Source organism: Rana temporaria, chromosome 4, assembly GCF_905171775.1.
Source record: "Rana temporaria chromosome 4, aRanTem1.1, whole genome shotgun sequence".
NCBI classification, from domain to species: domain Eukaryota; kingdom Metazoa; phylum Chordata; class Amphibia; order Anura; family Ranidae; genus Rana; species Rana temporaria.
Genome location: NC_053492.1, coordinates 260,881,137 through 260,908,967, shown reverse-complemented (window position 1 = coordinate 260,908,967; position 27,831 = coordinate 260,881,137). Strand labels below are relative to the sequence as shown.

At 42.9% G+C, this 27,831-nt stretch overlaps 1 protein-coding gene across 3 annotated transcripts in view; it reads right to left on the bottom strand.

Annotated features, from left to right (window-relative positions):
- Positions 1-27,831, bottom strand: part of CRYBG1 (crystallin beta-gamma domain containing 1) — a 326,501-nt gene that overhangs the window by 26,926 nt on the left and 271,744 nt on the right. For all 3 annotated transcript variants that reach the window (XM_040350181.1, XM_040350182.1, XM_040350183.1), the window contains 9 exons: positions 24,468-24,515; positions 24,252-24,370; positions 21,018-21,168; positions 17,629-17,768; positions 14,074-14,200; positions 10,451-10,486; positions 2,530-2,684; positions 2,239-2,365; positions 1,217-1,362 (listed from right to left, as the gene is read on the bottom strand). In XM_040350181.1, coding sequence (XP_040206115.1) covers positions 1,217-1,362; positions 2,239-2,365; positions 2,530-2,684; positions 10,451-10,486; positions 14,074-14,200; positions 17,629-17,768; positions 21,018-21,168; positions 24,252-24,370; positions 24,468-24,515 — 1,049 coding nt within the window. The remainder of the gene's footprint in view (positions 1-1,216; positions 1,363-2,238; positions 2,366-2,529; positions 2,685-10,450; positions 10,487-14,073; positions 14,201-17,628; positions 17,769-21,017; positions 21,169-24,251; positions 24,371-24,467; positions 24,516-27,831) is intronic.

Sequence of the window (27,831 nt, the reverse complement as noted above, 5' to 3'; positions counted from 1 at the left end):
AACAATTCCTGGAGGTCTGGAGAGCCCTGGTGGGTCGGGACGTTCAGTTGATCAGGTGTATCGCACTCTCTGGGTTCTGAGGGTCCTTATTTGATTATATGTTGAAAAGTTTTACCGGTTGTTTTATTTCCCGGTATATTTTTCTTTCTATTTTATGTTTTTGCTATACAACACAGTACTGGTCAAAGTATTTACAAGGTTCTTTATGCACTGTAATAACTGATGATAACTTTTCAAATGTCATAGGTTTTACTCCCTTTTATTTTCTTTATCTTAATTTCCTTACCATTGTATTCTGTATGTCATATACCATGTACTGTGGAGCTAAAAAATAAAATCTTATTTTTTTTCTGATTAAAAAAAAAATCAATCCTCCCAAAAGTGCCCGTGCCTATTTACTTAGATTCTATACGGAAGGAAGGAGAAGGAAAAAAGAAGAAGCAGCAATCAATACCCAGTGTTAAAAAAATAAATATCCAAGAAAAATTAAGAGGGCTCCTTTTTTCAAGCCTAATGCTTATATACAGATACCTATATATATATATATATATATATATATATATATATATATATATATATATATATATATATATATATATATAAAAAGGGGGGGAAGGAAATGGGGAACAAACACTTTTCCCCCTTTTGTTTTCCCTCCTTTACTTACAAGTGCGATTTACTGAAACAATTAATATCTAGTAATTACCCAATTAACCCATATTAACTTAAGAAGGCTCCTACTCCAAGCCTATTGGTATAAGAATATTAAGCCTAAAAAAAATATATATATATATATAAATAAATAAAGGGGGGGGGGTCCTCTTCCTCCTCCCCCTACAAACGACACGGGATTTAAAATTGCCCTGTGCAAACACTTTCTCCAAAGCAATCAATATCCAGTGTTAAGAGTATAAACCCGAAAAAACAAGAAAGAAAAAAGAAAAAAAAAGAAAGACGAAACCCTCCCCTATATGTTCATAGTACTTTAACCTCATATAGTGAACATTTTTTCAATGAAATGAGCTGTTATCTTTCCACAAAAAGCACACCTTTATTTTCAACAATAAATTAAAATGTGTTCATTGTAGCACAGTACATTAGTATACTATGTAGGTTTTATATTCAGATTTAAGATTTTGCAGCGATTAAGAACAAAGTAATTTACAATGTATAGTCAAATATGTAACATTATGAAAATAATAAAAATGATACCTACACGCCACTTAATATGTTAATAGACTGTATCTTCATTCCAAAACCTGTCTCTTCCATATTTGCTATGATCCCCAGGACATTGATGTTTGCTGCCTTTTCATCCAAGTCTTTCTCACTGTACATTATCATGTGGGGAGTTGAAAAGTCCTGGGAGGTAAATATGAAAATTGTTTAACAAGGGTTTAAAAATATACACAAGAGCTGACTGACACACTAAGGATGACCAGAGATTACTCGTTTTTTTCAATCAGCAAGCAAGCTTATTGAAGAAAAAAAAAAAACCAAAGTGGATTCCCCCATGCACACAAGAAGTGATGTGGATAGAGGAAACCTCCCCACTGAGACATTGTATTCTGACAGTGGGAACTCTCTGCTGTCAGAATACAATGATCAGTGGCTGCAGTCAGTTTAGAGACACATTTCTAAAACATTTCTAACATTCCTGTTAAACAGAGGTTGATCGTTCGATTATTAGATATACCTAATAATGTGTGTGTGGCACAGGTTGTTTTCTTTAATTGAGACTGAAATTCTTTTGAGCTGTTCCTTTTTTATAACCAATTTGTGATTGCAACACAAATTTAGTAGTCCAAGTGTAAAATACCGCTAACCATGAGAACGTTAATTGCCCTTGCAGCAGAGAACTAGGAATGTGTAACTGTGGGGTTGATTTACTAAAATTGGAGAGTGCAAAATCTGGTGCAGCTCTGCATAGAAACCCATCAGCTTCCACGTTTTCTTTGAAAAGCTTAATTGAGCCAGTGGAAGCTTGAAGCGGATTGGCTACCAGATTTTGCACTCCCCAGTTTTAGTAAACCAACCCCTGTGTGTCAATCAGAAATAAATAGTCATTAAGTTATTTTAAATTACACATAAAGTTATTGTCAAGTTAAATTATGCATAGCGGCGCTGCTAAACTTGGCCTGAGCTTAAAAGAAAATCTCTGGCCAGGAGTTAATGTACTAAAGGTACTCTTAGTAAAAACTCTTATAGGTTAAACATTCTGCATGAGGAACAACTTACAGATAAAACTGGACGTAATGACTGCAGTAATCCATTGTAGCCTCCCCAGTTATTCCACTCGTCGTAATCGCCTTCCTCCAGCAAGTACTGGTGACCTTCAAATCCAGGCTTCTCATAGCCAACCCACCTGTATGCACATAAAATAAACCGGTAAAATGTAAGCCTCAGTCCATACAGCATACAACATCACACTGCTCGGAACAATACAACATATAAACAAAGTGCAGGTGATGAGGACGTGCACAAGATCTGCACAAGTAGGCTTGTTCTACAACAGGGGCATATACTCACAATCCACTAAGAACCCTCATAGATCCAACTGTAGAAAAGGGAAGTCCTACATCCTCTCCTGATCCTGCTGGTATTTCAAGGTTCTCAAATGTCATTGTTTCTTTGTCCAGCTCCACTTGCCTTCCTTCAAACATGGGTTTCTCAAAAATAATTATCTAACACATGAAATGTAAAATGTTTAGTCCAATGAAAGGAATAGGTGATATCAAATTTGTTTTATATGGTGCAATGTACTCCTTTCTGTATATAATATAATATAGACAAATAGTCTAAAGCCGGCCAAAGGCGGTTCGAATCTCGGCTGGTTTAAGATTCGAACCATGTATGGTTGGATTGTACCAAGTCGATCCATGAATTGACTTGGGTACAACCAGCTTGTTGGATTTTTAGGATGCGATTATTGCCAGCGGCTATTACTGCTAGTAATAGTCATTGTTTCCTCCCGACCAGGACAGCTCCCTGCTCCCGACTGCTGGAAAAAAGAGATTTTTAATACAGCTTACCTGTAAAATCTTTTTCTTGGAGTACATCACGGGACACAGAGCGGCATATTCATTACTATATGGGTTATATGGAGTACCTTCAGGTGATGGACACTGGCAATCTCAAAAACAGGAAGTGACCCTCCCTATATAACCCTCTCCCATAGGAGGAGTACCTCAGTTTTGTAGCAAGCAGTATGCCTCCCAAAATGGTCCCCATAAGAGGGGTGGGAGCTCTGTGTCCCGTGATGTACTCCAAGAAAAAGATTTTACAGGTAAGCTGTATTAAAAATCTCTTTCTTTATCGTACATCACGGGACACAGAGCGGCATATTCATTACTATATGGGATGTCCCAAAGCAATGCTTACAATGAGGGGAGGGAGAACATCTTCCTAAGACAAAAGGATTTAATTTAGAGATATACTCAAATCATAATAAATCCAACTTAGTTGACAAAAAATAAATTTTTAAATTTAACTCAAAAGGGAGCCCCCCGGAATCCGAGGGTCTCAAACTGCAGCCTGCAGCACTGCCTGCCCAAAGGCTGTATCCGTATTCCTTCTTACGTCCAACTGGTAGAATTTTGTAAACGTGTGGACAGAAGACCAGGTTGCCGCCTTGCAAACTTGAGCCATAGAGATCTGGTGGTGTGCTGCCCAGGAGGCGCCCATGGCCCTAGTAGAATGAGCCTTTAATGATAACGGAGGAGGCAACCCTTTCAAACCGTAGGCCTGAGTGATTAACTGTTTAATCCACCTCGAGATGGTGGATTTTGCAGCTGCCTGCCCCTTCTTGGGCCCATCCGGTAAAATGAACAACACATCTGTTTTCCGGATCTTCTCTGTAGCTTTAAGATAGGCCTTCATGGCCCTGACAATATCCAAGGTATGCAGCAACCCTTCCTTTCTGGAAGTAGGTTTAGGAAAGAAGGATGGTAATACCAAATCCTGGTTTAGATGAAAACTGGATATAACCTTTGGTAGGAAGGAAGGATGAGGGCGGAGAACGACCCTGTCCTTATGCAAAATAAGATATGGTTCCTTACAGGATAAGCCTGCCAGTTCAGATACTCTTCTGGCGGAAACTATGGCGACCAAAAATACTAACTTCCTTGTCAGTAAAACCAAAGGAATTTCAGCCAACGGCTCAAAAGGTTGTTTCTGTAAACTTGACAGAACAAGATTTAGATCCCACGGACAAAGCGGGGATTTAACTGGAGGATTAATACGTAAGACCCCTTGAAGGAAGGTCTTAACTAGCGAGTGGGTGGCCAGCGGCCGCTGAAACCACACTGACAAAGCTGAAATCTGTCCTTTGATTGTGCTTAATGCCAGTCCTTTATCCACTCCTAGCTGGAGAAAACTTAATACTCTATCGATGGTAAACTTGCGAGAAAGCCATCGCTTGGACTCACACCAGCCTACATAGGCCTTCCAGACCCTGTAATAAATCACCCTAGAGACCGGTTTCCTGGCTCTGATTAGGGTAGAGATTACTTTCTGAGACAGACCTCTACCCCTGAGAATCAGGGATTCAGCTTCCAGGCCGTCAAATTTAGATGCCGTAAGGCAGGGTGGAGGATCGGACCTTGCGATAGCAGGTCTGGCCGTAGAGGAAGAGTCCAAGGGTCTCCCACTACCATCTTTAGGATTAGTGAATACCATGCCCTTCTGGGCCATGCTGGAGCTACCAGGATGACTGGTATGTGCTCCACCCTGATCCTGCGCAGCAGGCGGGGTAGTAACTGGAGCGGGGGAAATACATAAAGTAGTCTGAACTGATGCCAAGGGCAAACCAGCGCATCGGTTCCGCAGGCCATCGGATCCCTTGAGCGGGATATGAACCTGTCTAGTTTCTTGTTGAGTCTTGATGCCATGACGTCCACGTCCGGCACTCCCCATCTCTGGCAGAGTGTCTGAAAGACCTGTGGATGTAGAGACCATTCCCCCGGCAACAGAGTCTGGCGACTTAAAAAGTCCGCCTGAAGGTTGTCCACTCCTGGAATGAATATCGCCGATATGCAGGGCACATGAGCTTCTGCCCATAGGAGAATCAAGCTCACCTCTCTCTGAGCGGCTTGACTCTTGGTTCCCCCTTGGTGATTTATGTATGCCACTGCCGTGGCATTGTCCGATTGAATTCTCACCGGGAACCCCTGCAACTTGGACGTCCAAGCCCTGAGGGCTAGTCGAGCAGCTCTGAGCTCCAAGATGTTGATGGGCAACTGCTTCTCTGGCTTTGCCCAAGTGCCTTGGCGAGTGCAACCATCCAAAATTGCTCCCCAGCCTGTTAGGCTGGCGTCTGTGGTTACCATCTTCCAAGCCACTGGGCTGAAAGACTTCCCCTTCAGTAGATTCTGAGGGTCTAACCACCAACACAGACTTTGTCGGACTCTTGATGAGAGCGGCAAAGGGATATCTAAGGCCTGTGGCCTCCTGCTCCAGGCTGACAGGATGGCTGCCTGCAGGATGCGAGTGTGGCTCTGGGCGTACGGTACCGCCTCGAATGTGGCCACCATCTTGCCTAGTAACCGCATACATAGACGAACAGTTGGTTCCTTCTTGCTTAGAACCAGTAGAATTAATTCCTTGATGGCTTTGACTTTTATCAGAGGCAGAAACACCCTCTGTTGTTCTGTGTCTAATCTCATGCCGAGATATTCCAACTGCCTTGTGGGCTGGAATGCTGATTTTTCTCGATTTAGGACCCAGCCGAACCTCTCGAGGTACTGAACTGTGAGGGCCACTGCTTGTTCCAAGCCAGGAGACGAGTGATCTATGACTAGGAGGTCGTCCAGGTATGCTAGGATTGTGACCCCTTGAATCCTTAAATTGGCTAGGATTGGAGCTAGGACCTTCGTGAACACTCGGGGGGCCGTAGCCAACCCGAAGGGAAGCGCCATGAATTGGAAATGACGTAGAGCCACCGAGAAGCGTAGAAATCTTTGATGTGGCTGGTAAACTGGAACATGAAGGTAAGCATCCTTTATGTCTATGGATGCCATAAAATTGTCCTTCTGAAGTGCGGCAACTGCCGACCGCACGGATTCCATCCGAAATGAGCGGACCTTTAGGTATGCATTTACCATTTTTAAGTCCAAAATTGGCCTGACATCGCCGTTGGGCTTTGGGATAATGAATAGGTTGGAGTAGAAACCTAGCCCCTGTTCTTGGACTGGTACCTCTACTATTACCTCCTGAGAGAGTAGATGATTCAATGCCGCTATTAATGCGGCTCCCTTCTTCGGATCGTTTGGTACTCTTGACTCCTGAAAATGAGGAGGAGGAAACTTTAGGAAGTCTAGTTTGTAGCCTGTAGCCACGGAGGACCGTACCCATTTGTCGGGAATGCTGGCCTCCCAAACCTCTGTAAAGAGACGCAGTCTTCCCCCCACCTTCGAGGGTGGGGGCGCCCCTTCATAAGGCCGGCTTGGGGGCTGGCTTTGCTGGCTTGCGAAACCACTGCTTCTTGCCTGCGCCGGCCTGTCCCTGCGACTTGTTAAAATTTGATCTTGCAGGAGGCCGTCGATACTGTTTGGTATTGGAGGGCCCCTGCCCAGGGGAGTACTGTCGTTTAAACGCAGGCCCCCGAAACTTCTTCTTGGTGGGCAAAAGTGTACTTTTTCCGCTTGAAATGGTCTGGATGTATTTGTCCAGGTCTTCTCCGAAGAGTCGTCCTCCATGGAAGGGGAACCCTACCAGGAGCTTCTTGCATGGGGGCTCTGCCTCCCAGCTCTTTAACCATAAGAGTCTTCTCATATGGATAAGGGATAACGATAAACGTGACGCTTGCTGGATCGAATCCTTAATCGCATCTACCGTAAAGCGTATGGCCCTAGGGACGTCCGAAAATTCTTCTGCCTGCTGGGCAGGAATAAGTTTAAGCATCTGCTTAGCTTGATCCGATAATGCTTGCGCAACCCCAATTGCAGCCACAGCTGGCTGCACTACTGCCCTTGCAGTAGTGAAGGAGGTTTTAAGTAGCGTTTCCAAGCGTTTATCAACCGGATCCTTGAACACCTGTATGTTTTCTACAGGGCATGTTAAAGATTTGTTAACACATGAGATGGCTGCGTCTACAGCCGGGGCTGCCCATCTCTTGGAAAATTTCTCTTCCATAGGATATAAGGCAGAGAATCTCTTTGGTGGTACAAAGATTCTATCTGGCTTGGCCCAATCTTGGAACATAACTTCCTCTAGTAGAGGATGGATCGGAAAAACCGCATTGGTTTGAGGCGCTCTTAGTGAGCCCAAAGCTGAGACCGTTGATACTTGGAGATCTGGTACTGGCAAGTTGAACGTCCTATGGACCAAGTCTGTTAAAACTTGAACCCACCAGCTCTCCCCTTGGGAGGCTGCGCCAGACTCCTCCGTACCCGGATCCTCGATCCCTGAACCTACTTGGTCCTTGTCCAAGAGGTCTTCCCATTCCTCTGCGGAAGGGACCTCCTCATCTGAGGGTTCACGCTCGGGCGACGGAGATCTATTCCGTTTTCTGCCCCGCATAGCCTTGGCTATCATTTTTTCCATTCTTTTTTCCATCTCCTTTAGAGAGGTGGACAGTACCTCGTCCGTGACCACCCTAGGGTTGGACTGACCCGTGCCAGCTCCAGCCCCAGATCCCGATGGTCTCACCAAGGCTCCTTCTGGGGAAAGTAGCGGTAAGACTTTGTCCGAGACCCCGGACCCTCTGGGGGAATCCCCACCTTTTGTACCCTCCGAACCAGATGCCATGGTACAATACCGAGGTACGCCCGCTACTTAATGGTGTTTGGGAAAATAAATAGTTGTTGCCCACAAACCCTTTCTGGGGAAAAAAATGCCTTTCCTTAATAATCTTGGTTTGTTTTTTTTTTTTTTGTTTTTTTTTTTAAACCAAAGAAAGAAAAACCATTCTGTCCCCCTTTAGTAGTATTTGCCAATAAAAACTGCTGACAAGAAAAAGAAACCCTATCTTTAGGGTGAAAGACAGTCTTTTTGAAGACTGTAATACTCTTCTTTGGCCACTGTGTGTCCTCGGCGCCCCACTCTGCCGCTCTGGTCCTTCCTCTCTCAGTTCCAACACATCACTGAGCTGGGAACTCTTTTGGAAGGGCCGCCCCTTCCTTTTACCTACGGGCCCGCCCTTCCCCTTCAAAAAAACGGCGCGAAATTGCGCCCATATCACGGGGACGCGCGCGCGCCCGCCGGCGGGGGGGGGGGGGGGGGCCCACACGAGGAGGTCAGAGGCTGATCCTGCCGTCCAGGCCAGGATCCACATAGCGGCATTTATTTTTCTGCAGCAACCGCCTGGACCTCTCTGAACAGGCTTGCAGGTAAGAGCATTCACTCTCTACATAAGAAACCTCAATAGATTCCCAGGGGCTTCTCTTAAAGAGAATTGTCACTATACACACAGGCCCTTTTCAATGCTACTAGCACCAGTTGCAATACTACCAGGGAGGTCACAATTATGGGGAATATACACATATAGAGTCATCCTATCTTAAGATATGTGACTCACCTTGCCAGATGCAGCGCATAAACCATAGGCATGTCCCGCTGTGACCTTCCCCCAGACAAAACCTGCTGCGAACCAAGTTCCGCAAGTTTCCCCTCACTTACCTGCTCCATGCCGCAGGACTTTGCACAGCAAGAGGTCCAATCTTCCCCCATCTCCGTGGGGCGTCTAGACCTTCAGGCCCTGGGTTCCTATGAAGGATCCACTGTCCTGGGCCCATATAGCACCCTGGCAACAGAAACATTAGGCCCCCAAAGGTTTCTAAGTTCTGGGCCCAGAGTCCAACTCTCTGTGACAGAAAGCATTATGGGCTATACCCCAATGGTTTGGGGTCCGGTTGCTGACCACTTTAGCACTGAGGCCTTTGGACAGAACCGGTTAGCCCACCTTAATCCCAAGGATGTGGAGGCAAGCTAAACCATGACCAACACCTAAGACACTGGCGTAAAAACTGAGGTACTCCTCCTATGGGAGGGGGTTATATAGGGAGGGGCACTTCCTGTTTTTGAGATTGCCAGTGTCCATCACCTGAAGGTACTCCATATAACCCATATAGTAATGAATATGCCGCTCTGTGTCCCGTGATGTACGATAAAGAAAATACAATAGCTCCACAATAGTATATAAAAAAAAGCAGCACCACAATAGTATATATAAAAGAAGCTCCACAATAGTGTCCAGTCAGTGTTGACCGGAAAATCAAGTGATTTTCTTTCCTGCAACTATGCCCTGCCTAAGACTATAGAAATGTATCCACATCAAAAGGTGGGTGTGATCAAATTGCAATTCCAACAGTAGAACTGAAAGGGGTATTAAATACCAGGATTGTACCGAAGTTGATGGATCGACTTGGGTACAATCAGCCTGCCTATATATGGTTAAAATCTCGGCCGGTCCCTGTTGAACCAGCCAAGATTTGAATTGTCTATGTCCGGCTTTACAGATACAACAGGCCCTTTGCCCTTTAACATCCCCGGCGGTATTATTATGTCAGATTTTTGATGCTGAAAGCGGTACATCATTTTGCATGGAGATGTGGCGTTTTATATTGTAGGCCTGTAATTCTTAGGAATAACTCACTTAAATTTGTCAAAACAAGAGTCTAGTAGACATCCCGGGTATTATAAAGTTTGAAACATGAAATCATAAATTATGATATAATAAATAACTATAAATAATTATAACAAATAATAATATAATAATAATACAATGTATTCAATCGTGTAATCAAATCAAAAACACTGGTTCACACTCGTTCCTGTACTAAGAAACAGCGTTTAGTACTCCCTGTGACATCTTCACTTCCAGCAGCTGCAAGATAACCAGTTTCTACTGACCTAGTCATGCCTCCAGAACTACATACTCCAAAGAGCCTTTTACCTATACACATTTGAACTAAATCACTTAATGAGCTTAAAATCCCCACACAATTAGCTCTGTGAGTATTTACTTCTAATATCCAATCAATCAAAAAGCTAGATCCTGTTTCATTAATATACCCAGTCATGTGCAGATTAAATAATTAAACAGGAATTTGCTTGTAACCTAACTGGATAATTTAGGAAAAGTAGGCCTTGGTGTGTGTGCAAGCTCTTAGGAGTCAAGGCAGCATTACTGCTGGGAAATAAGGAACCGTATGCATACGAAGAGGGAAAGACAGGGGTGGAAGATGAGGAATGTTCTGTAGTCCAGAAGGCAGCACTGACAATGATGGTTGGAATTCAGTGCAGTAAAAGGTATTTAGAGAAAACTGGATTTCTGACAATCAACAGGTATTTTTCTGTTTTTGCTATCTTTTTAAAGGTATTAAACATGGAGAAATGTGTATGCCTTGGAAGGATGTACTGAAAATGTTTCTGTTATTTTTCCTGGATATACAAGGTAATAATTACTTTCCATGCCTGAATATTTGTACATTTTACTTTACAGTTCTCTCACCTTTGGTTCATAGGGGATTTCAACTTTGCGGCTTCCCTGTAGGAAAAATAAAATAAAAACTGTAGTAAATGGCATATACACAATAAAATTAAAGAGACACCATACTGATAAATGGGTCCATAACCAATTCTGTCTTTAAATAGTGGCAGTTCTTTAACTGTACAGACTAAAGTTCTGCAACACTTAAGGCAGGCTCACCCTGCTGGTGAGGTTAAAGGTGTTTGTCCAATTCAGTCACCCTCTCTGATGCCCTTTGCTCAAGCCTGTTTTGGAAGGGCAGTCAATGACAAGGATAAAATATTTTGCCTGTTTTAGCCTAAGACAGCCTATGCCTGAAGTGGCCTGCCTCCTTCTCTACAGGCACAAGAATGCAGGTTTACCGAATGCGTTAAGATGCCTTTAGACATATTATCTACTCAAATATGAAAAATAAATGATGTTCAAGTTTTAAATAGTAAATGGTTAGAACCCCCAAAATCTCAACCTTTTGAATATCTTCCTACTTTCTGTTCCTATGATCAAGACACAGAGTAAATCTCCTAAGTAGGAACACAGTAATAGAAACCTGGCAGGAGTTCTAACTACAGGTAGACAGATATATCGGCCGATATTTGTCCGTTTTGGAGAAATCGGCATCGGCCGATTTTTATCCAAATTAGGCCGATATTTTACATGGCCACTAGCGGTGCCACAGATCCAGAGCTAGGCCGAAGCCGCTGCCTTTCCTGATGCTGTGACCGCGGCGGCAATCTGCGGATTGCCGCCGTGATCACAGCATCAGGAAAGACCGCGGCTTCAGCCTAGCTCCGGAGCCGCGGCCATCTTGGTACACCCAGCGCGGCGGCACTCCTCTCTGTTTACGCCCACAGAGGAGGAGGGGCCCGTGCTCGTGGGACACACACCGCTCTTTGGTGTCTCTAGCAGGGGGGGGTGTCTATACTGGAGGGAGAGGGGGTCTGTACTGAGGGGGGTGACACCATTTTTTTTTGCACCAGTGCCAATTAGTGCCACTTGCCATCCAGTGCCATCTGCCAGTGGCAATACCAGTGCCACCATCCAGTGCCAATTAGTGCCACCTTCCATCCAGTGCCATCTGCCAGTGCCAATACCAGTGCCACCATCCAGTGCCAATTAGTGCCACCTTCCATCCAGTGCCACCTAAAGCCATCAGTGCCACCTGCCAATGCCAACCAGTGCTAACTATTGCCACCCAGTGCCACCTGCCAGTGCCAATTAGTGCCACCTGCCAGTCAGTGCCACTTGCCAGTGTCACCTGTTAGGGCCACCTGCCAGTGCCATCTGCCAACCAGTGCCATCTGCCAATCGGTGCCACCTGCCAGTGTCAATTAGTGCCACCTGCCAGTGCCAATAAGTGCCACCTGCCAATCAGTGCCATCTGCTAGTACCATCTTTCAGTGCCATCCAGTGCAACCTGCCAGTGCCAATAAGTGCCTTCTGCTAGTGCCATCTTCCAGTGCCAATTAGTGCCATCCAGTGCCACGAGCCAGTGCCACAAAAAAAAAAAAAAAATCGGCCTAAAATATCAGCCGCAAAAATCGGCATCATATATCGGCCATCGGCCGCCCAGATTTCTAAATATCGGCATCGGCCAGAGAAAAACCCATATCAGTCGACCTCTAGTTCCAACCATTCCCTTCTCTACCCAAAACAAAATAAGTTGCACTTTAATGACTAGTAGTGTTGACACCTTTTAATCTCATAACCAACAGTTGGCAAGATTTCCCTTCAATTTCTGTCCTGAACAGGGAATTTTTCTCTCAGACAGTTATTAACAGAACAAGAGTCCCTACTGGAAGATTTCCCTTTTTTTTTGTTCCAAAAATGTTGGACTTTCACTTTTAATCCCAGTGACAATGGTCAAGAGCAGTGGTCTCCAAACTGCAGCCCGAGGGCCGAATGTGGCCCTTTGCTTGCCTTTATCCGGCCCTTGGAGCACTATCCCTCTCAATGATATGATACACTATTCTGCCATCTGACACCATCTGAAGCACCATTTCTCCCACTGACACCACTAATGGGGCACTATTCCTCCCTATGATACCAGCAATGGGGCACTATTCCTCCCCCTAATACCAGATGTTTACTCCCACTGATGCTAGGAAAATGTTCACTCCCGCTGGCCAAAGTCCGGCCCTCCAAGAGTCTGAAGGAGAATAAACCGGCCCTTTGTTTAGAATGTTTGGAGACCCCTGGTCAAGAGGATAAAGAGAGAGTAAGGTTTTTGCTTGCTTGCATTAGCCAAGCTTTAGGAATGAAACATCCAAAAGGTAGAACAATTTCATTTAACCACTTCAGCCCTGGAAGGATTTACTCACTTCCTGACCAGGGCATTTTTTGTGATACGGCACTGCATCGTTTTAACTGACAATTGCACGGTTGTGCAACATTGTACACAAACAAAATGTATGTCCTTGTTTTCCCACAAATAGTTTTCTTTTGGTGGTATTTGATCACCTCTGCGGTTTTTATTTTTTTGCGCTATAAACAAAAAAAAGACCGACAATTTAAAAAAAAAACAATATTTTTTTACTTTTCGCTATAATAAATATTCTTCGACAAAAAATTGCAATAAGCGTATATTAATTGGTTTGCGCAAAAGTTATAGCGCCTACAAAATAGGTGATATATTTATGGCATTTTAATTATAAATATATTTTTTTAATAGTAATGGCAGTGATCAGCGATTTTTAGAGGGACTGCGACATCAGACACTTTTTTGTGACCATTGACATTTATACAGCAATCAGTGCTATAAAAATGCATTGATTACTGTGCAAATGTCACTGGCAGGAAAGGGGTTAACACTAGGGGGCGATCAAGGGGTTAAATGTGTTTCCTAGGAGGTGTTTCTAACTGTCCAGGGGATGGGACTGACTGGAAAAGGAGAGTGATCGCTGTGCATGCTCACTAGAAACAGCAGAACTTTCTCTTCTCCCCTGTCAGAACGGGGACCCATCTGTTTACATTGACTGATCCCCGTTCTGGCTTTCTGTGGAGCGATCGCAGGTGGCTGGGGGACATCGGCTCTGTCATTGTGTGCCCCTCCCACAGCTTTTAAAGCGGCTGACGTACACCTATGGCAGTTTGCGCAGCCGTGCCAACCTGCAGCCATATAACAACGGCGGCTGGTCGTCAACAGGTTAAAGGAGAACTAAAGGCAAAACTTTATTTTTTATTTTTGGATAGAGTAACCTCTAATAGATTTTTATTTTATTTTTTGCCATCTGGGTCTCATTTCCCTTCATTCCCTGTCCCATAGCCAAACAGGAAGCGAGAGGAAATCCTTCCAAATTCAGGGAATTCCTGGGGACACCCAGGTCACCAGAACTAGTGTCCCCATTGGAGGATTTCCCCTCTATTACTTTTCTGGAGACAAGCCAAAATGTTATTTTAGTTTCACTTTCAATGATCGGGATAAACAGGAAAATTAGAGAGAATGAATCTCCCTAACGGGGCACAGACAGCGATAAAAACTGACAAGTGTTCTAGTTCCTCTTCACTCTATCCAAAACAAAAAAAGCTTTTCCTTTAGTTATACATTAATGGTTTCGGTTTCAATATCTATAGCAATTGAGCCAATACAATCAATACAAGGATCTCACCATTTTTAAAGGCCTCAGTGATCCAATGTAAGCCTCTTGAGTATTCCAAAATGACAGGTCAGGGTATTCTCCAGGCTCCAGTATAAAGGGTATTCCTTGAAATCCAGATTCCTCATAGATTAGCCATCTATATATAAAAAGAGGGTTTAGTCAGAAAATAAATACGCTAAAAGTCTGGGCCCAATAATAGTATCCAAAACATTTTTCTTTGGGTGGAAATGTTTCCTCATTTCCACTACCAGTATCAATGCTCACAAACGGCTCTTTCATTTCCTTCCTTATCTGCATAATAACTTACTGCCAGCTCCTCACAAAAATTTCCTTTCCAAGCCCTACTTACACAACCACGGTGTGACCATGAACTGAAACGGGCATCGCGGGGACGCAATCCTTTGCTGCCTTGAAGATAGGCCCTGTCCTTGGTACTGTCAAGTAGCCCTTCCACTTCTTATTCTTACAAGTGCCCATTGCTCTGACCTCCAGTCATGGCAAAAATGTTAGTCGTGAATTGTGGTTATTCAGGTGGAGGTCATTTTAGGACCAACCGTGCTGGTAGTAAGAATCAGGGTGTACCACAATATTATGCAGGCAGGGCAGGGCGGTCATGTGACAAATGGTAAGTGCTGGCACAAATGAACAAACTCGGTACAGACTGGTACCTGTTTGAAGACTGGTACTAAAAAAGGCAAATGTAATTGGGTCTGTCTGTAAAGCAAATCAATCAGCATTTTATTAAGAGGCTTTAATATGATCAAATACACAAAACAAGGGAATCGCCTTGGGGAGAATGATAAAAGACAGCAGCATCTATTCTGCTGAACATTACTCTTTTAACACACTTCCCCTATTCCTCTCTTAGGGGAGTAATGTTAATCTGTTTAAGGACATGAGTTCTACTTCACCATTTGTTTCAGTACTTCAGCTAAAAACAAATGCAGTGAATGTATGTTCCAACAGCTAATGCAGTTCTAGAACTGTGAGGGAATTGCTACAAGTGCTCTACATTACAGTGATTTATACAAAACTAAACCAGCTGTCTGACCAAACATTGTTTAATCTAACAAAAGGAACATGGCTATTTAAGCAAATGACGCACTCCACATTATTGATCATATTTCAGAAAAGCTGTACTACAGCAGCAAGTAAGCACAGACCATCTTTAAGGTAAATTATAAAGCAACTATATCGTTAAAAAGTAAACTATGAAGTACTAAAGTAAGCCATGTAATACAGTACAATGGTTCCTCCATATAATGCTTAAAGGGGTTGTAAAGGTAAATGTTTTTTCACCTTAATGCATCCTATGCATTAAGGTGAAAAAACATCCAACGGTACCGCCCCCCCCCCCCCCGAACCCCCTGTTTTACTTACCTGACCCCTCGAAAGTCCCGCGCGCATCTACGTGATCCTCTTTGATTCCCAGACTGGTCGTTGATTGGCTAGGCTGGATGGATTGATAGCAGCACAGCCATTGGCTGGTGCTGCTGTCAATCACAGCGGATGACGCGGTGCGCTGGGGGGCGGGGCCGAGTGATACAGTCGGCGGCTATGCCCGCCGCTGTATCATGGGAGCGTGCTCGCAAAAGCTCTCCGCTATGCGAGCTCGCTCGCATGAAGGTGGAAAGCTTTTGCGAGGAGGAGCCGAGACAGCCGCCGAGGGACCCCAGAAGACAGGGTTAGGGGACACTGTGCAAAACGAGCTGCACAGTGGAGGTAAGTATAACATGTTTGTTATTTAAAAAAAAAAAAAAAGTTTGCCTTTAGTGACCCTTTAAAGTGTATGTACAACCAAAACTCTTTTTTTACTTTTGGATGGGAAATATTTCTATTGCCGACACTGCTGGTAGATGTAGCCTCTCAATTTGTCCAGTTGACCATTGTAACTGAAACCGAAAGTGATAGGAAAGTTACAACTTTAGAGCTGTCAGCAGATCAAGAGGTAAATTGTCCAAATTGCCCCAGGAGAACACTTGTTCCAGAAGAACACTTGTTCTGATGACTGCTATTTAAAGCGAAGTTCCACCCAGAAGCACTCCTCGCCCCTAACATGCCACATTTGGCATATCATTTTTGTTTGGGGGGGGGGGGGCTTTGTTAGGAGTGGGACTTCCTATCCCACTTCCTCCTTCTGCCTACGAGACTTCTCCTCTGCCCCTAGGCGGCCCCTCCCTCTAAGCGATCTCCTGGGACACGTGACAGGTAAGTGTGTGTTTATTAACAGTCAGCAGCTACACTTTTTGTATCTGCTGACTTTTAATAAACATAAAAAGCCTAGAACTCCGCTTTAAGCAGGGAATTGCTCTAACTTTTTAGGGATTTCCTCTCACTTACTGTTGCCAGATAGGAAAAAAATCCCCAAATTGGCTGGCGCAAACAATTTGGTTCTACATTAAGTTTTTTTATTTTAATTTGGCTTTACATTATATACGTCTTAACTGCTTGCCAACCGTATTAGCTTATATATACAGTGGCAGAGCATCCTCTCTGAGCTGGATAACATACCTAGTACGTAATCCGCACGCTTGGGCAGGGTGCATGTGCACCCACCGGCCGGGCTGTGCTGTGATTAGTAACAGCACATGCCGATTACCGGGTCCCAGACAATGATTGACTGCTGGCACCCAGCTCTGAGCTTCCCCGAACACAGTCCTGTGAATGTAAACACAGAGCTGTGTTCAGTAACAGGTGATCTAGTTGTTTGTTCATTCCCTGCTAAGCAGGGAATAGAAACAACTAGATCCTTAGTAAAAGCAGCACACAGTACAAACAAACACTTGCTAGGCACACATTTAACCCCTTGATCGCCCTATATGTTAACCCCTTCCTGACCATTATTAGCACTGATCACTGTAATAACGTTACTAGTGAGGTTAGTGGCAGTCAGTTCCCCCCCAGCGTCAGTGTCAGATTGCCCGCCTTCACTATCGAAGTCCCATTATAAATTGCTGATTGGCGCCATTACTGATTTATTTTACATTTTTTATGGGATATATGTTTTTTCTTTTTAAATTGTCTGTCTTTTTTAATTTCTATAATAAAAAATAAACTCTGAGGTAAAACAAATAAAAAAAAAACCCAGGAGGTGATATAATAGCACCAAAATAAAGCTCTATTTGTGTAATGTAATGTAATATAATAAAATAATGTTCTACAATTACTGCTTTCCACATAAATTGAGTTAATGCGGAGCTCCACCCAAAAGGGGAAACACTGCTTGTTCGCATCTTACACCACTGCCACATATGGCACTTTTTGGGGGAGGGGGGAACCTGGTTTTGAGGTACCCGCTCCCACCTCCTGATAAGTTCGCCACAGAGCAACCAACGACATGTCTGGCCTCTCCTCCTTTCCCCGTGTGTGTTCCAGAAAATGATGGGACCATTCAGAAAGTGCAGTGCGACTCGGCGCATGCATAGAAGGAAACTGGCTGTGAAGCCTGAAGGCAAATCTGATGGACGAATCGGCTTGTCGTGCCGACATCGCAGGATCCCTGGAAAGGTAAGTGTCCTTATAAAACCAACTTATTTAGGTGTTCTGATAAATTCTGTTACTTACACTCCACAATGCACTTTAACGGAACGTGTTCCCTGCAGCCTGCCATACTCTTGCAGCTCCTCTGTATCATCAGCATACGATGTCATGATTCCTAAACCTCCAGGATCTGTAAACAGGTCGATCTGGCAAACTCTGTAATCCTACAAGAAAATGCACGTTTCCACATTAGGGTGTTTGTTATTAAAACAGATGTAATGTACTTGCATTCCAAAGATACACAGAATAGCTCCTACTGTAAGTACATTTTTAAATACACCAAGAAATCTGTGCTATGCATCCTTACATTTCTATGTACTGTAAATACTTATCATTTTTAAATGAGGGTGTGGAGTAGAGATTCTAGAGCTGTGAGCGAAGGGAAAAACATTGTCTAGTGTCAGCTATTATGAGCACGGGGGGGGGGGAGAGGTCAACTAAGCAAATAGTTTTTACATTTTAAATACCCAATTTGCAAGTCTTTTTGTAAATTATTTTATAATCAATGCAGTGGATCTTGCAATTCTGGTGTGATGCATTATATGCTATTATATTGCCTTTTATTGTGTTCTACATGGGTTTTGCATGCAACACCTATCGTGGTCGAATACCGATGACAATTTGAACCCACAAATGATTAGGAAATCAAACCAGCATTCTTAAAAACAAAACACTTTGAACAAAATTCTACTAGGTTATATGTTGCTTTAGTGTGGCTATTCAAGGACTGATAAATGATGTAAGCTAATAATTAGCATTTTTGAGCTTTGGGTTGGAGGTGTGTCTGTGTAAATCCAGAAAGTGAACATTGTGGAGGGAGATTTCTGCAGCATAATTGGCAAGTACAGAATCACAGTATATATAAAATAATATGCAAAGTGGTTGGAGGGAAGCTTCAGAATGGAAAATATGTTTTTTTTTTCAAATTATGTGAGCAGACTGCAGTTCCTCGTTAACACCTTATTGTTCTTTTCTTATCGGTTTCTTGTAATGAAATTAATTTCTCAATTTTTTTTCTTGTGTTTGTCACCTCTATTCTTGCTTATTGTGTCTTTTTTACTCATTTTAGTATACTTGTTTTGCATATTTTTTATTATTCTCCTTTTGTCTTAATTTTCTTAATTATTTCTTGTTCTTTTTACGTTTTTATTTGTGTCACTTTCATCTTTATTACTCATTTTCTTTTTTTTTTTCATTTTAATATTTTTTCTTTTGTCTATATATTTTACTATTTTTTTTCTCCTTATCTTATCTTTATTCTTTCTTTATTCTTTCTTTATTCTTACTATTTAGTCTTTTTATTTCAATTTGTACTTCTCACTTCCCATGACATTTCTTCTCTCATTGACCCTTTTTTTCCCTCATTTTAATCACACACACCTGCTCACCCTCTTTCCTTCACAGCCGAAGATGCTTAAATGCTCTTGTCCTCTAGTCTAGATTCCCACCTTTATGACTAAGCCCCGTTGGGAGAGAGGGAGAGTGGCAGTGGAGTGGTGCTGGCTGAAGTCATAACCTACACTTGTATGTGCCTGGGAAGGGTGAGCGGCATTCCCACATTTTCTACACAAATGTAGGAACTTAACACTGAAATGTCACACCAAAAATTCACAGGTCCAGATACAGCTTTATTCCAAAATCCAATAAAACAAATTGAAAAATCTCTACATGCAATAGTAGAAAATGGGAGGAGAGCCCAGGGGCCTTGAAATCATCCTTTTAATGTAAAAGATAAAAATGGTAGTCTTGTTGTGGTATCTGGTTCCGATACAGGATGCCTCTCCATGTCACGGGATCTCCACTGACCCCACCTAGCTTGTAACTGACAGCTTTATTCCAAAATCAAATGCCTTTCGGAGGCCAAAACAACCACCCCATCGAGGCTTAAAATGATTAAAAATTGCTTACTTGACTGGATACTGCACTGGATGCCTGAAGTTGCTGAATTATAATTATTCTTTATTGGAGCAAGTTATACTCACTGTGCTGTAAACCCCTGGTATATACATTACATTATACACACACACACACACACACACCTACTTTAAAGTTTACATTTCAGTGTTCCTGGTTTTCAAGTTGCAATAAGTGTTTTGGTAACCAAAACTAAAAACATACACATTTTGCAGGAAGACACAAAAAGGAAATGCGAGTTGTTCCTTCAAATGACTAACACATTTGAGTGACTCATATAAGGTTAAGTGACTCATAAAACCACAAGCATACACATAAATAAATATGGCCTACTTGCCTTAATAATGTAGTATAAAACTGTTCTGACCCACAGTACCCAGCATTAAAAACAGTCTCAGATGCTCTAAGAATTTAGCTATAACAACCTGTTGCAGTAGAAATCTAGTGTATCATTGGAAGGAATTTAAAGAGTTTTATTGCCAAACAGTAAATTCTCACGTATATCTCACTTTCATAAGTTTTTTATAAAAAGTATCTGATTTTCTCTAGCAGATTCTCCACAGTAATACATGGAGCACATCTTTAGGCTGGTTAGAACCGTAGTCCAATGTCATAGACAGCAGTAAAGATTTAGGGGCAGATGCACAAAAGGATTACGCCGGCGTCATTTTAAATTTCCCGCGTCGTATCTTTGTTTTGTATCCACAAAACAAGATACAACGGCATCTGGGATCGATCCGACAGGCGTACGTCTTAGTACGCCATCGGATCTAAGCTGCAATTTTTCGGCAGCCGCTAGGTGGCGTTCCCGTCGAAATCCGCGTAGAGTATGCAAATTAGCTAGTTACGGCGATCCACGAACGTACGTGTCGTTTTCGTTCGGCTTTTTCCGGCGTATAGTTAAAGGTGCTATATGGTGGCGTACTCAATGTCAAGTATGGCCGTCGTTCCCGCGTACAATTTTCAATTTTTTTCGTCGTTTGTGTAAGCCGTTCGCGAATAGGAATTTGCGTAGAATGATGTCACCGTTGTAAGCATTGGCTTCTTCCGGTCAAATTTCGAGCATGCGCCCTGGGATACCCTCAGGGACGGCGCATGCGCAGTTAAAAAAACGTTGTTTACGTCGGGTCACGACATATTTACATAAAACACGCCCCCATTACATCCATTTGAATTCTGCGACCTTACGCCGCAAGAGATACACTACGCCGCCGTAACTTATGGCGCAAATTCGTTGAGGATTCGAAACAAAAAATAAGTTACAGCGGCGTAGTGTATCTTAGATACGCTAAGCCCGGTGCAATAATGCGCCGTTGTACGTGGATCTACCCCTTAGCATGGAAACAATCTCTGCTCTACTGTATCCAGAAATCTGCTTTTAATGGAGCTGAACTTCAGAAATACACAATCATTTTATCATTATAAAACCATGTTAGGATAGTGTAGCATTTTGATTGCAGACAATGGTCTGGCTCTCTATACTGCATTGTATTATTTACCTTGATCACATGTCTTAATGAACCAATCACCACAGGTTTAGGAGAACTTTCTTCTTCCTGCTCCTCACCCCAAGGATTAGTAACCTCAATGTCACCTTCTTCTATAGGAATGGTTCTTCCCTCGAAATTAGGATGTTCATAAATTATCCAACTATAGAAAGAGGTTTTATAGTCAACACATGCATTAATACACATAAAAACAACAAGCCATATTCTGAGTGAAGGATCAGAACACTTCAGCTGCTAAATTCGTTTAAAGTAGGCCTATCATTACAATTCAAACTTTGCATGAATTATTAGGATACAAGTCAGCATAACCCAATCAGACTTAGTCAAAAAATACTTTCTCTCCATGAATAATAAAGCTGGCCATAGACGTGTTGGATCTCGTCCAGTTCAGAAGGGATCAGCCGACATTCGATCCATCTGTACTGAAGTCGATTCCTCAATCAACTTCAGTACAACCAGCCTGTCTGATGATCACTGCCAGAAGCTATACCTACCAGCGGTCAAATTGCATAATCCATAGGCTGCTTGTTACACTGCTCCGGAGGAGCCTATTATAGCCTAATGTACAGACAATCGGACATTCCGACAACAAAACCGTGGATTTTTTTCCGACGGATGTTGTCTCAAACTTGTCTTGCTTACACACGGTCACACAAATGTTGTCGGAAATTCCAAACGTCAAGGACGCGGTGACGTACGACGAGACGAGAAAAATTAAATTCAATAGGCAGGAATCGTCTGCTTGATTCTGAGCATGCATGGAATTTTGTGCGTTGGAATTGTGTACACGCGGTCGGAATTTCCAACAACAAGATTTTGTTGTTTTTGGAAATTCCGACAGGAAATGTCCGATGGAGCCTACACATGATCGGAATTTCCGTCAACAAGCTCCCATTGAACATTTGTTGTCGGAAATGCTGATTGTGTGTACGCGGCATAAGATTACCATGGACGAGTGTCTACCGTTTTCACACAGACCTTGTCTAGAAGACATGGATCAGAGGGGAACAACCATTACAGCTAACCCATAATTATTACATTATATACAGTATATATCATTACAAACTATGCACAGGACAAAAGCTGTAATATGGATCAGACTAGTATCATTGAGATTAAAAAAACATCAAAGACTATAGTTCCTCTGTAAAACCAGAGGATGACATGGCCCATTGATGTCTACCCAAGACAGAAATAGGAAATCGACCCCTTGAGCCTTGCTACGGATTTAAATCAATTTTCCAGTTTCAGCTGTCCATCCCCTGAATAAGTAACTGATTAATACAGTGTTTGTTAGTTTGGGTTTTCCTTGGCATCCATTATGCATCATTACAGGCACATGTGCAGAGTTTTTGTACCAGGACTGACTGGTTATGTCATGGTAGCCTGCCACATGTCTGCTGGATCCTGTCCCTGCATGATCATTGCACAAAGAACATGCCCTGAAGTCAGTTACTGACTAACCAGCATTTTATACTGCAGAGTAATAGCCTTCAAGCTACATAAAAATATAAATGGCATTACGGTAAAATCTTGGTTTGAGAGCATTTTGCAAGACAAGCTATTTTTTTAATATAAATTTTGACTTGATATACAAGCGAAGTCTTGATATACAAGTAGCGTCATGTCACAACTGAGTATAAAAGAGAAGAGAGGCGCCTTTAAGTGTAACCATATGGTTACATTTAATGAAGGTACAACATTTAGCCACATATTGCTTAGAGACGCTTCTCTTCTCTTTTATACTCTGTAGCTCCTGCTGGATTTTGCTTCTAGTCCCCTTGGTGAGGCTGCTATTTGTGGATGGACATTTTATGGTTACACAACCACATTGCTATAAACATTTTATATGGACTATAAACTGAAGGACTTATGAATAAATGGTTGTGGAACGAATCATTTGAGTTTCCATTATTTCTTATGGGGAAATTTGCTTTGATATACAAGTGCTTTGGATTACAAGCATGTTTCTGGAACGAATTATGCTCGCAAACCAAGGTTTTACTGTATTTCAAAAAAGTGGCAATCATACACTAGGGATAGTGTGGAAAAATAGTAAACATTGGAACTATTGAATGTGGGAAGACAGACTAGAGCACGCAATTGAAATTATCCCGTAGGGGGCCGGAATCATTTAAATTAGGCGCGTTCCCGCGCCGATCGTAGAGCGCATGCTCTGTCGGGAAACTTTCCCGACGTGCATTGTGGCAAATGACGTCGCAAGGACGTCATTTGCTTCAAAGTGAACGTGAATGGCGTCCAGCGCCATTCACGATTCACTTACGCAAACGACGTAAAATTCAAATTTCACGACGCGGGAACGACGGGTATACGTAACATGGGCTGCCCCTGCTAATAGCTAGGGGCAGCCTTGCCCGAAAACCGCCGTACGTAAACGACGTAAATTGCGTACGCAGGGCTCTCGCAACGTTGTGAATCGGTGTTAGTATGCAATTTGCATACTATACACTGAGCACAACGTGAACGCCACCTAGCGTCCACCGCAAGAATGCAGCCTAAGATATGCGGGCATAAGAGCCTTATGCCGCGCAGATCTTAGGCTGCAGTCGGCGTAACGAGGTTCCTGAATCAGGAGCACTCGTTACGCCGGGGCAAGTAAGAAATTGCGCTGTGTAACCTATGGTTACACAGGCGCAATTGCTTCTTGAATCCGGCCCACTATGCCATAGGCGTGTGCAGGAGGTGTGCCGGTTGTGGTTGGGCACACCCTAATCTCCGCTTGAGGTGCAGATTCCCCCTGCTTATATTACACCAATGTCCCCGAAAAAAAAATGTAAAAAATAAAAAGATTAAAATAATAAAAAATAAAAAGCTACTGACATTGTCCACAGCTCTACTGACACCAACCTCTGCTCTACTGACAAGTCCACTGCTCTACTGACACCTTCCATGTTTTAATACATTTGGGGTGCACACCATAATGCAGAAGGCTGCGTACACCTATGCACTATGCAATGCTGTAGGCCTATGTCTATGAAAAACACAAGCTCAGGTCAGTGCCTCTCTCCAGTGCACAGGGACTCAGATCTATGCATTCTGTGATGTGCTGCTCCAATGACCCTCACTACATGTGCAAATGCTGGCTATTTTACTGCACACCACTGCTCATTACAGTGTCATAGGCCATGTTAGTTGTATTTTTGTCTAAAATAGATGGAATCATAATGTAGAGCCCAATCTCAAGAATAAATAATTCTAACTTACCACCCTCTTATTGTTTTGATGAAAATCGTTGGAGAAAGTTCCCAGGGAGTACAATCTGCTATGTCAGCAAACACTTCAAATACAGCACCTCCATGCTCAGCTTCTGTGAGAATCACCAACTGAAACAAAACACATTCCAACAACCTTGTATTTGTGTTTTCACTCAGATACACTGTAGGAAAAAAAAAAACAACATCAAAAGAACATTTCTCTTACCTTTCCTGGCCTGGGGTTGATCTTTTCAGCACCTTGCAAAGACTGAACCTAAAACAATAAAAGGCAGCACTATCTAAACACAAAGCTCTGTTTGTTTAAATCCAAATCAAATCTTGTTATGCATGAAAACAGAGCAAACTCATATTATGGAACATGTCTATAAAAAGATGCTGAATCCAGGCACTGTGCACATGCGTAGTGTTCAAAGTGTATGCTGAAGAGAATTCCAGAATTGAGCACAACAGGTCACTCCATAGGAATTAATGAAGAATCACTGAAAAAATCAATGATTTTCTGTTAATTAGGATGGAGAAAGCATATATGTATATACTTCTGACTTAAAGCGGGGGTTCACCCTATAAACAAAACATTTTTTTTTTCTTCTAGCATACAATGAGGCATAGTAGCGCGAGCTACAGTATGCCTGTCTTGATTTTTGTATCCCCGTACTCACAGTGCAATCCTACATTGAAGATTCCGACTGCCCACGGGGAATGGGCGTTCCTATCCAGACGGAAGGTGATTGACGGCCGACTCTGGCACGTCACGCTTCTCCGGAAATAGCCGAAATAGGCTTGGCTCTTCACGGCGCCTGCGCATAGTCTGTGCGCAGGCGCCGTATAGCGCCGTGAAGAGCCGAGACCTACTCCGGCTGTCTTCGGGGAGCGTGACGTGCCATAACCGGCCGTCAATCATCCTCCGTCTGGATAGGAACGCCCATTCCCCGCGGGGAGACGGAATCTTCAATGTAGGATTGCACTGTGAGTACGGGGATAAAAAAAATCAAGACAGGCATACTGTAGCTCGCGCTACTATGCCTCATTTTATGCTAAAAAGCTGCTATGGAGGGTGAACCACCGCTTTAAAGGGGTTGTAAAGGTTTGTTTTTTATTTTCTAAATAGGTTCCTTTAAGCTACTGCATTATTGGTTCACTTACCTTTTCCTTACATTTCCCTTCTATGTAGTGAGGAGAAACAGGAAGTGAGAACCAGCAAGGTGATCCAGTTGGTGAATAGGCTTTATAGATGCATCAATTTTCCTTAAAAGATTCTCAGCCAGGTGACAGTTGGCAAACTAGCTTTATAAATGTACCAGTCTCCCATTGGGTGTCTTAGCCCATGTTACTGTCTACTAAGTTTGCTGCTTTTAAATCTACCTCAATGTTCATTTCAAGGAATAATAATGACCAGTTTTATCCACTGCTGTGTAGTGCAGTCTTCTAACCTATAGGTGTCACTGTTTTCACACAGCATGATTAGATGAAAGGCTAGAACTTTCCATAAAGATAATACAAATGAATGACAGGAATGAATAAACCAGTTTGTCAGATCAATTAAAAGGCATCACGCCTTACTGTAAAAAAATAAATAGTGGGCAGATCCTCACAACATGCACATTTTAAAATATAGATTAAAAGCTTCTCATGTACAAGGTTATCATCTCCTTAATGTTTAATGAGCTGCTTTCCTTGCATCTGCCCCTAATTTATTAAGATGTCAATCTAAATGCCATTGTAGGTAAAAGTAAATAGAATAGTCCTTGTGGGAAGGAAAACTCCCAAAACATTCACATTGTGCATTTTCTAAAAATAAAGGTTTGCTATACTCTTGGGCCCAGATTCTCAAAGGGCTTACGACGGCGCAACGCCATGTACGCCGTCGTAAGTCCTAATCTGGGCCGTCGTATCTATGCGACTGATTCTTAGAATCAGTTACGCATAGATATCCATTAGATCCGACAGGCGTAAGGCTCTTACGCCGTCGGATCTTAAATGCAATTTTTTTTCTTGGTGTCACCTCTGTCGTTTTCCCCATCGAGTATGCAAATTAGCTAGATACGCGAATTCCCGCGCGGCCGACGCAGTGAAATTACGGCGTTTACGTTAGGTTTTTACGGCGTAAAGTTGCCCCTGCTATATGAGGGGCAACCAATGTTAAGTATGGCCGTCGTTCCTGCGTCAAAATGTATAAATTTACGTTGTTTGCGTAAGTCGTCCGTGAATGGGGCTGGACGCCATTTACGTTCACGTCGAAACCAATGACGTCCTTGCGACGTCATTTGGAGCAATGCACCCTGGGATATTTTTCGGACGGCCCTGGAACGCGCTTACCCGCCTAATTTGAATTAGGAGGGCTTGCGCCTGGTGATTTACGCTACGCCGCCGCAACTTTACACGCAAGTGCTTTGTGAATAAAGCCCTTGCCTGTAAAACTTGCGGTGGCGTAACGTAAATGAGATACGTTACGCCCGCCGACATTTACTCCGATCTACGAGAATCTGCCCCTTGGTTTCTTAGAATTAATGTTTACTTCGAGGAAATGTTCATATTTCTCATAGCGACCAGATTACGATTCCATCTAACTTTGAAAGAAAGGGTGAAAATTTGGTACACCAACAGACTTTTTAGGCACATTTATCATACATTGCGCATTGTGAATGGTCCTGCAGTCTTCTGGGACCAGTTATGTGTCCCAGAAGACTACGGGGGGGGGAGCGAGACCGCTTCCGATTGCCTTAACCACTCCCACTTCTAAAAGCACAAGTGGGAGCGGGTACCTGTCAAAATTGGGTACCTGCCCTTACTGAAAAGGGGCAGGGGAGGAGGCCTCAAAGCAGAACTCCCCCTTTTGGATGGAGCTCCGCTTTAACATAAACAATTGCCAGTATTAAACAGATGTACGGAAAAGTCTTCCACAGGAAGCCTGGGATTGTCTTAACTAAGGGAAATCCCAGATTTTAATGTGAGCGGACAGGATTTCCCATCTCACAGGCTGAAGACTCAGCATTAAGACTTTTCTAAAGACAAGTAGACTGTAAACTTTTCAAGTGGAGCTGCTCCAGAGCTTAGTAGACGAGGTAAACCTTCACTCTTCAAAGAATACCCAATCATACACAAGAAATATAAATAAAACAGCTTTTGCTTGCACATCATTGGATGGTGGAAGTCAGCTGAACTTCCCCTGATTTACTAAGCTGTGGAGAAACTACACTTGCAGAGTGCACTGTCCATTTGCCTTTAGTAAATCAACTGCTCAGTGTGAGTCCTGTGTACAGTGATCAATGCACATCTAGTTGTTTGACAAATGCATGCTATAAACACGTCACAAGGTTTTTTAATAAAAAGGTGTCGGAAAATGGAAAATGAAATGCCAGTGGCCACTTTAATTTTCTTCCTTTAATTTAGAACTATATCAACAGAGCTATACGGTAGAACAGTGCTGGCTACACCAACGATTCACAAATTCATTTTCTGATGCAGATCACTAAAACACAATGCACAAGCTGATCGGCTACAATAGCATGCGTTCTGCTGATGCCTTCTGTTACCTGCTTGTCTATGGATTTAAGAAGGTATAAAGTTGA